This window comes from Neltuma alba, unplaced genomic scaffold, assembly GCF_004799145.2.
Source record: "Neltuma alba isolate B1F8T4 unplaced genomic scaffold, ASM479914v2 tig00011509_pilon, whole genome shotgun sequence".
Lineage (NCBI taxonomy): Eukaryota > Viridiplantae > Streptophyta > Magnoliopsida > Fabales > Fabaceae > Neltuma > Neltuma alba.
In genome coordinates this window covers 164,629-173,523 of record NW_021636177.1, presented here as the reverse complement: position 1 = coordinate 173,523, position 8,895 = coordinate 164,629, and the positions used below count along the sequence as shown (strand labels likewise).

At 36.8% G+C, this 8,895-nt stretch overlaps 1 protein-coding gene across 1 annotated transcript; it reads left to right on the top strand.

Annotated features, from left to right (window-relative positions):
• The first annotated feature begins 3,561 nt into the window (after positions 1-3,561).
• LOC114714487 (pentatricopeptide repeat-containing protein At4g39530) lies at positions 3,562-6,341 on the top strand. Its single transcript, XM_028899226.1, has one exon. It carries the CDS (start codon positions 3,618-3,620, stop codon positions 6,168-6,170), a length of 2,553 nt encoding a protein of 850 aa, XP_028755059.1. The 5' UTR covers positions 3,562-3,617; the 3' UTR covers positions 6,171-6,341.
• Positions 6,342-8,895: the final 2,554 nt, after the last annotated feature.

The window sequence follows — 8,895 nt, the reverse complement described above, 5'->3', positions numbered from 1 at the left end:
TTTTCCCACGTGAAACGTTCACCCAGGACTGGAATTTCAAGGAGACCTGCCGAGTTGACACATTCTGCAAAGCTTTGCATTGCACAGATTTTTGGTGGAGATCCGCCCAATTTGTCAGAGGGTGTCAAAAAAGTGTTAAAATCTCCAATCACCAGCCAAGCTCTCGAAACTGATTCTGCCATTTCTTTGATGGCATCCCAAAGAGGACCTCTTCTAATGCGAGACGGTTCTCCGTACATAAAGGTAGTTAGAAAATTCTCCCCGGTATCTCTATTTAGGATCTGGCAATGTAAAAATTGAGTCGTAGAACAGAGGTAATCAATTGTACATTTGTCGTCATCCCAGAGTACCCAAATACCACCAGTGAAGCCCGTCGCCTCCAGCCTAATCCAATTATTAAAACCAAATCTACGGACAGTCTTATCCGCTCGCTCCCCACTAATTCTTGTTTCCGAAAGACATAGCACATCAACTTTGTACATTTTGACAATATGTTTGATGGTGGCAGAGAAGTTTCTACTCCCTACCCCCTATAGTTCCAAGAGGCGACTATCATTTTAAACAAAGGATAGTTAAGAGACAGGAGTGCTTACTAGTCAATTGGGTCCCCATCCATCCATGTGGGGTTGAGAGAATCCTGTACAGATTGTGTTCCATTTCGCTTTGCCACCACGAGGGGTCCTGGTGTCATCGTTCCTGCTGCTATGTGTCCCAGTGCTAGATCACGAACATCTGATGGATTTCGGTCTTCGGGTGATTTTGTGATCAACTGGGTGTTCTGCAAGTTCTCCGGTGCCCCCAACTGTGTAGTTGCTTTTGGAGTTGTGACTGGTGTGGACTTGATCACATGGGAGCCCACTTCGTTCAAGTGCCCACTAACAACAATGTGAGTTCGCTGGTGTGATTTATCCTGGGCTGGTTGTCTATTAGGAGGCAGAGGCCTTCCTAATTCAATTCCTTTCTCCACGATCTCGGCATTAGTGTGGGCCTTACCCAAAATCACCGGCCCACTTGTCCTAGGCATTATGTTCTCTTTTCCTTTAAGTGTCACATTTGGCACTCCCTTTTGCACTTCCCTCTTGCTTCCTCCTCTCTTCGTAGACCCTACTGCTACTTTTTGTCCTACTCCAAATTTCCTTTCACCATGTAGGGGTCGTCCTTGTTCATTTGAATTCGAGGCGTCCGAGCTGGTTTTACCATAGCTGACATAGTCCTCTGACATCATCTCTCCTTCTTCCAGAGTTGTTAAAATTTCGAAGCTCGACTGCACCCCGCCGCTCCTACTCTGCTTGAGTTGCTTGTGTCCTCTTTCTTGGTTAGGCCTGCCACCCTTTGTTTCTTCTTTCCTTGGATTACAAGCTCGGTTGCCTTTCACAATCATCCACGCGCCAAACTCTTTTTCCACAATGGGGTTTCTTTTTTCCGATGCCGGTGTCGATGAAGATGTTGACCCCATGCTGTCGCGTGTTGGTTCTGCATATGTCCAGGAATAGTTTTCCTTTTTATGTTCGTAGCGGCCACAAGTAAAGCATATTTGGTTCAAACCTTCGTATTCAACATGGAAGAGTCTGTTGGCAGCCATTACTCTCGGTACTAGTCTTTTTTGGAGGTCTAGTTCAACACATATCCTCGCATAACGTCCTCTTTCCACTCTAGAATCCTCTTCCGATAGTGGTGTTAGTGTGTTCATGTCAACCCGTAATGTTTTGCCTATTCGGTCACCAAGCCTAGATATGAACATCCTGTTATAGCACTGTAGAGGGATGTGTGGGATACGAACGCAGGTGACAATTCTTCCAAGCGGATTGCAGAACGGGTCGAACTCCGGTTGCCAGCGTTGCACTAGGACACAATGTTGTTTCACCACCCATGGTCCTTCGTACATGATTTTTTTGTATGTTTCCGTCCAGCCTTCCTTTCTGTGGAGCTTAACAACAAAGTAGTTGTTGGGAATATCTATGAGATCAAAATCCTGCGTGCCCCACATTCTCATCAGACAACTTTTCAGGGTATAAACATTGTATTTCCTTCCTAGCATTGTAATAATGAGCGAAGAGTTCCAAGGTCGACACCATTCACTATATTCCTCTGGTGAGATCGGAACAACTGGAACTTGGTTCATGAGTGATTTCAGTTCATCTGAGAATTCTGGTAATTCCCATTCTTTATTCATAACATCAGATAACAGTTCGTCTTCTTCCATACAATTTCCTTGGTTGGCTATTCCATTAAACCCCAACAACGAATCCCTGTATGAGACTTGGGGTCTTTTTGTTATGTTTTCATCATTCTCTGTCCCCGCGTCATGCTCCATTTCTTCTTCCTTTCCGTCAGCTACCTCCTCTACCTGTGAGTCTTGCATCAGTGCATCAGGTATTGGGGGCAGCGAGAGCACTTGCTTCTTCTTCTTCTTACTCCCACTAGCGAGAGCATCAGAGGGTCGGTCCGGAGGAGTTTTCCGGTGAGAGATGTCTTCCATTTTCCACGGCACGAAATTCAAGAGAGAGCACTTTAGAACGCACTATTTATTAATTTTATCCCTTCAAAGCCTTCGATTTCTGAATTCAATGGTAATATGAATATCTAGAATTGTCTACTTTTTCCTAAACTAAATACCCCCTCCTTATTATAATTCTACTTAACGATATTACGTGATTTAAAAAAACTTAAATAATAAAAATAAAAAATATATTTTTTCCTATGTCTTTATTTACAATCAAGTAGGTGTGAGTGAAAAAAAGAAAAGAAAAAATGTATTAAAAAAAAAGATAATGAGAGTATATTAATTAAGAGTAAAGTAGGTAAAAATATATTTATTGATTATACAAACTCAAAAAATATCTTATAAATAAGAGCAAATCAATTTAAAAAATTAAATCTTATAATAAAAAACGGAAGGGTATGACCTGCAAATTTCAATATATGCTTACATATGAGCGACCCGTAAACACAAAAGTTTAAATCAATTTAAATTAATATATATATTTCATTTGGTCTTATATATAAGTTTTATTTTTAGAGATGGATCTCATCCAAAATATTAGTTTTATTTTTAAATTTGTATGAGTATTTATTATTATTATTTATTTTATTCTTAGTTAACTGCATTTACTACTCTTTCTCTCGTTAATATTACTCTAATATATTCTATTTCATCAATTTTTATTTACTGTCTCTCATTTACTCTCTAAATAAATAAAGGTAAATTTTGAAAAATTCATTTCTAATCTATTATTATTTTAAACTGATTTTAGCTACTAATTCATTAAGCGGGATTCGGTTATTTAAAACTTATATATAGGAGCAGAAGGATAATACTATTTCTAATCCTAATATATACTATAAATCATTTCTTATATTTATGACTGGACATAGTGTCCAATTAATAATATCTAAAATATAATAATTCAATGATTTATTAACATAATCATGTAAAACATACGCTAACCATTCTGATGTGTGATGGTTAAAGATTTTTAGGATGAAATGACCCCATTAATAATCACTAAAACTAATTCTAAATTAAAATAATTCTCAAGGAAACAAGTTCGACTATTGTTGAACTGGAGGCGTTTGGTGAAGTGGATGGCTTGCGAATCAGAACATGCAACCTCTTTATGATGCGAAGCCTCCATCATCACCTAGGATTTCGCTTGAAACTTCTTTACAATATTAACATCAACGAAAATTTCAACTTTTTCTCCACTTTGTCACAAGCTCTTCTTCCGCCAGAGGAACCATACCTTCCAATTCGTAACCAACGAAGAATCAGACGTGAATTGGCCAACTTGTTACAATCCTCTGATTCGGTAGTTCCTGTGTCGCATTACAAGAAAATTCATGCCCACATTGTGCTGCTGGGATTTCACCAAGATGTCTTCCTCACAAATATTCTCTTGCATAAATACTCTAAAGGGGATCTTCTCAGCGATGCACAGAATCTGTTTGATACAATGCCTGAGAGAAACCTGATCACTTGGTCTTCTATGGTTTCCATGTACACCCAACATAACTATAATGAAGAAGCATTGACATTGTTCTGCCGATTTAGAAGAAGCGGCGACCAGAAACCTAATGAATACATTTTAGCCAGTGTCATTCGAGCTTGCACACAATTGTGTAGTATCAGTCAAGCTCTTCAAATACATAGTTTTGTTGTTAAAGGTGGCTTCCTTCATGATCTTTATGTTGGTACCTCTTTGATTGATTTTTACACTAAACATGGCGATATTGATGAAGCAACGCTGGTGTTTTGCGGTCTAGCGTCAAAAAGTTCAGTCACCTGGACTACAATTATAGCGGGGTATATCAAACATGGAAGGAGTGACGTTTCCTTAAGTTTATTCAACCAAATGAGGGAAACTGATGTATCACCGGACAGATATATACTTTCTAGTGTTTTGAGTGCTTGTTCAATGCTTGAGTTTCTCAAAGGTGGTAAGCAAATTCATGCTTATGTGCTGAGGAGGGGAATTAACATTGATGTCTCAGTAGTAAATGGACTTGTAGATTTTTACTTGAAGTGTCATAAAGTGAAAACTGGTAGGAAATTATTTGATCAGATGGTAGAGAAAAATCTTGTTTCATGGACCACAATGATTGCAGGTTACATGCAGAATTCATTGGATTGGGAAGCCATGAAGCTTTTCCTTGAGATGGCAAACATCGGCTGGAAGCCAGATGCATTTGCTTGCACAAGCATTCTCACTTCATGCGGTTCACTACAGGCTCTAGAAATGGGAAGGCAAGTGCATGCTTATACTACCAAAGCAAATCTTGAAAATGATAATTTTGTGAAAAATGGTTTGGTTGACATGTATGCAAAATGTAATTCTTTAACTGAGGCAAGAAAAGTCTTCGACCTTGTGGCTGGTTCTAATGTTGTCTCCTTTAATGCAATGATAGAAGGGTATTGTAAACAAGAGAAGCTGCATGAAGCATTAGATCTTTTCCATGAAATGAGGCTAAGTTCATCGCCACCAACTCTCTTGACATTTGTAAGCCTTCTTGGGTTATGCGCTTCCTTATTTCACCTAAAGCTGAGCAACCAAATCCACGGCATCACTATCAAATGTGGGTTCTCTTTAGACATTTTTGCTGGAAGCGCTCTGATAGATGTTTATTCAAAATGCTCATTTGTTAGGGATGCCAAACTTGTTTTCGAGGAGACGCAAGAGAAGGATATTGTAGTATGGAATGCAATGTTTTCTGGATATACCCAAAACATGGAAAGTGAGGAGGCTCTCAAACTCTTCAAAGATTTACAGATGTCAAAAATAAGGCCCAATGAATTCACTTTCGCGGCCGTAATTGCAGCAACGAGTAACTTAGTAAGTCTGCATCATGGCCAGCAGATTCATGGCCAAGTCATAAAGACAGGTCTTGACACTGATCCCTTTGTCTCAAATGCTCTGGTCGATGTGTATGCCAAGTGTGGAAACATCCAAGAGGCTCACCGAGCTTTTAATTCCACAACTATGAGAGACATTGCATGCTGGAATTCAATGATTTCTACTTATGCACAACACGGAGAAGCAAAAGATGCTCTTCAGTTGTTTGAATGCATGATTAAGGAGGGAACCGAACCGAATTATGTCACATTTGTCGGCGTGCTCTCAGCATGTAGCCATGCAGGACTAGTTGACCTCGGGTTTCATCACTTTAAGTCAATGGCAGCTAAATATGGAATTGAACCAGGAATGGAACATTATGCGTGTATGGTTTCCCTCTTGGGCCGAGCTGGGAGAGTATATGAAGCTAGGGAATTCATTAATTCAATGCCAATAAAACCAGCAGCAGTTGTGTGGAGGAGTCTGCTCAGTGCGTGCAGGTTCACTGGTCATGTTGAACTGGGAACATATGCAGCTGAAATGGCGATTGCAAGTGATCCAGCAGATAGTGGATCATATATCATGCTTTCTAACATATTTGCATCTAAAGGTATGTGGTTAGATGTGAGGAGGGTGAGGGAACAAATGGATGAAAGTGGAGTGATGAAAGAACCAGGTTGTAGTTGGGTTGAAGTGAATAATGAGACCCATATGTTTATTGCCAGAGACACATCTCATCGTGACACTCCACTAGTAGCTTCAGTTTTAGACAACTTAGTTATGCAGATGAAAGAGCTTGGATTTGAGGCTGATAGTGTCACGCTTCTACTAAATGATTGAGACCAAATCATATTGTGATGAAGTGATGATCTGGCAAATTAGCCTCACTTCACAAGTTGATCCTTTCTGCACAACAATTCACTTAGGATTGTTTGGAAACGTATTTAAAAAAGTGTCTCCGTAGAAGTTGAAACAAAATTCTTCTTACATATTTATCTCGAACTTTATAAAATCATATTTAAAAAGCTATTCCTGTGAGTCTAAAGTTAGACCATTAGAGACTTTTCCTTGGGATATAACTGGCGCTAACAATTAATGGACTCTGATATCTATTACTCCTCTGGTCCTTAATATAGGACTATGAGTTAGCCTAAATATAGACCCATTATCATATTAAATTTTCTCAAATTACCCCTGGATACTCCCATAATCTGGGCTATAATAAATAGAAGAAGATGGGTATTAAGAAGGATTTATTAAGAAAATGTTCACTTTTCTATAACTAACTAACTTACCTAATTCCTATTTAATCAAATTTTAAATAGGTCTTCATTAAAGACGGAAGTATTATCTTATTAATCTTTTTCCATATAAACTCTGCTTCCTGGGTTACAAAGAGTATAACGATGTTAATTTTTCATCTATAGCAAGTTTTTTCGATTGCTATGCTTCTCTCTGAATAGTTTGAGTATCTTCGGAAAAATGATGATGAGAAATAGTCCTATTATATATCCGCTCTTGAAAAATATTAAAATAATAAAAAGTTATAAGTTTTTTTTTCTTGCCTGGATAAAAAAGTTAAACCAAGGTTCTTTGAAATATGCTATGTCGTTGCCCACGGAGTCCCGCCATTAATTGTGGTAAATTGGCTGGTTGATTTTTAGTGTAAAAATAATAAGAAAGATTGTTGCCCTAAAATTTTTGTCAGGAAAATAGCAAAAAAGACCCTTAAAATTATAAAATTACAAAATGGGTTGATTAACAAAATTGCTATCTCTGATGTTAAATATGAATTATGAAATATTGAGGGGAAAAAAAAACCAGAATGTCCTCTTTCTTCTCTTTTTTTGTCACCCTCATCGTTTTCAATTTCCTTCTTCTCTCCCTCTCCTTCTCTCGGTCCCTCGTCTATCATCATGGCTGGCCCATCATCACCTCCTGATAAGAAACCTCCCTACACCACCTATGGATTCTCTCATTTTCGCCGATGATACCTTGTTTTCTGAAGCATTTCCATACATACTATCTCCGGTCTTAATTATAAGAGCCAGTTGACTAATTTGAGAAGATTAAGGAAGTAAGTTGAGTTAGTTATTTGTCGATGTTATCTTTCTTAAAATATCCTTACTAATCAAGTGTATTAATTAGAATTATAATTATTAGAAGAACTATCTTGAAAAAAATTGAGTAAATATGAGAGATAAAATAGATTGATGTCTTATATTTAGAACCAAAATAAAAGTCAAATAGAGTCTTATATTAAGGATTGAAGGTAGTATTAGATAAAAGGGGAACTTAATTTTTAAAAGAGCTGTTGGGAAGTAAGAGAAAATACCTTACATGGAATATGCAAATATTTTATCTAAACTAGCCATAGACATTATTAAACATTAATTATATGGAGCAAGTATAACACGGCTGTAGATGACCGATTTTCACACTTTCGCAACATGGAGCAATACTGTCGCAAAATCCCAGATGAGCGATTGATAAATTACACCTGACAATATTTGATTGAAACACGTGCAATAGGAAATTACACTAATGAAGAGCTGTAAAAATTACACATGACAAGATTTGATTGGAAAATTATAATAAAGAACGTATGGAATATCATTTAGAAAAATTGCAATTAGATATATAATTAATTACAAAAAAGTTACAAATTTTAGCAGAAATTAGGATTATTTCAACAATTTCATATCACCATGAAATAGGAAATTACAAATCTGTAATAGGAAATTATAAGTTTAAAATAGAACATAACAAATTTAAAATAAGAAATAACAAGTCTGAAATAGGAAATTATAAGTCTGTAATAAGAAATAACAAGTCTAAAATAAGAAATTACAAGTATGCAATTAGAAATAACAAGTCGGAAATAAAAAATTACAAGTAGGGCTGCACAACAAACAGATCGGACCAGACCAGGGTCCAACTTGAAGTTTGATTTGATTTTTGGTCGAGTTAGTTTTGGCAATCTATGGTTTGGTCTAGTCCAGTGGTGACCCAAGATCGAGTTGGACTGGTCCATGTGGTCCAGGTTTCTAATTTTTTTTATTTTATGAAAAGCAAGATTTCAACATGATAAATGCAATTTAAGACAATAAAAAATACCTATAATTATATAAAACCCATCCTAAAATATTAAGACTTCATCATAAATACATAAAAATTTCTAAAAACATTTTAAAAAAATAAAGGTAACATCAAAATTATAAATTGTTGAAAAATGAAAAATTCACCTAGACTGGATCAGACTAGTCCAGGTGGTCTAATCACTTGATCCAAAACTCACTCTAGCTCGACTAACCAGTCTGGTCTAATTTCATTATATAGTTTATTTGGATTGGACTAGATAAAACCAGACCACTTCAGGTTGGATTGGATGGGACCAAACTACTGGATTTTTGCACACCCCTAGTTACAAGTGTGAAATAAGAAATTACGAATATGCAATAGAGAGTTACAAGTTTAAACTAGAAAATAACTAGTTTGAAATAAAAAATTAGAAATTTGCAATAGATAATAACAAGTTTGAAATAAAAAATTATAAATCTAGAAT

Bases quoted from the DNA above. Each gene is read 5' to 3' on its own strand.
- LOC114714487 (XM_028899226.1), top strand. From the start codon at position 3,618: ATGATGCGAAGCCTCCATCATCACCTAGGATTTCGCTTGAAACTTCTT.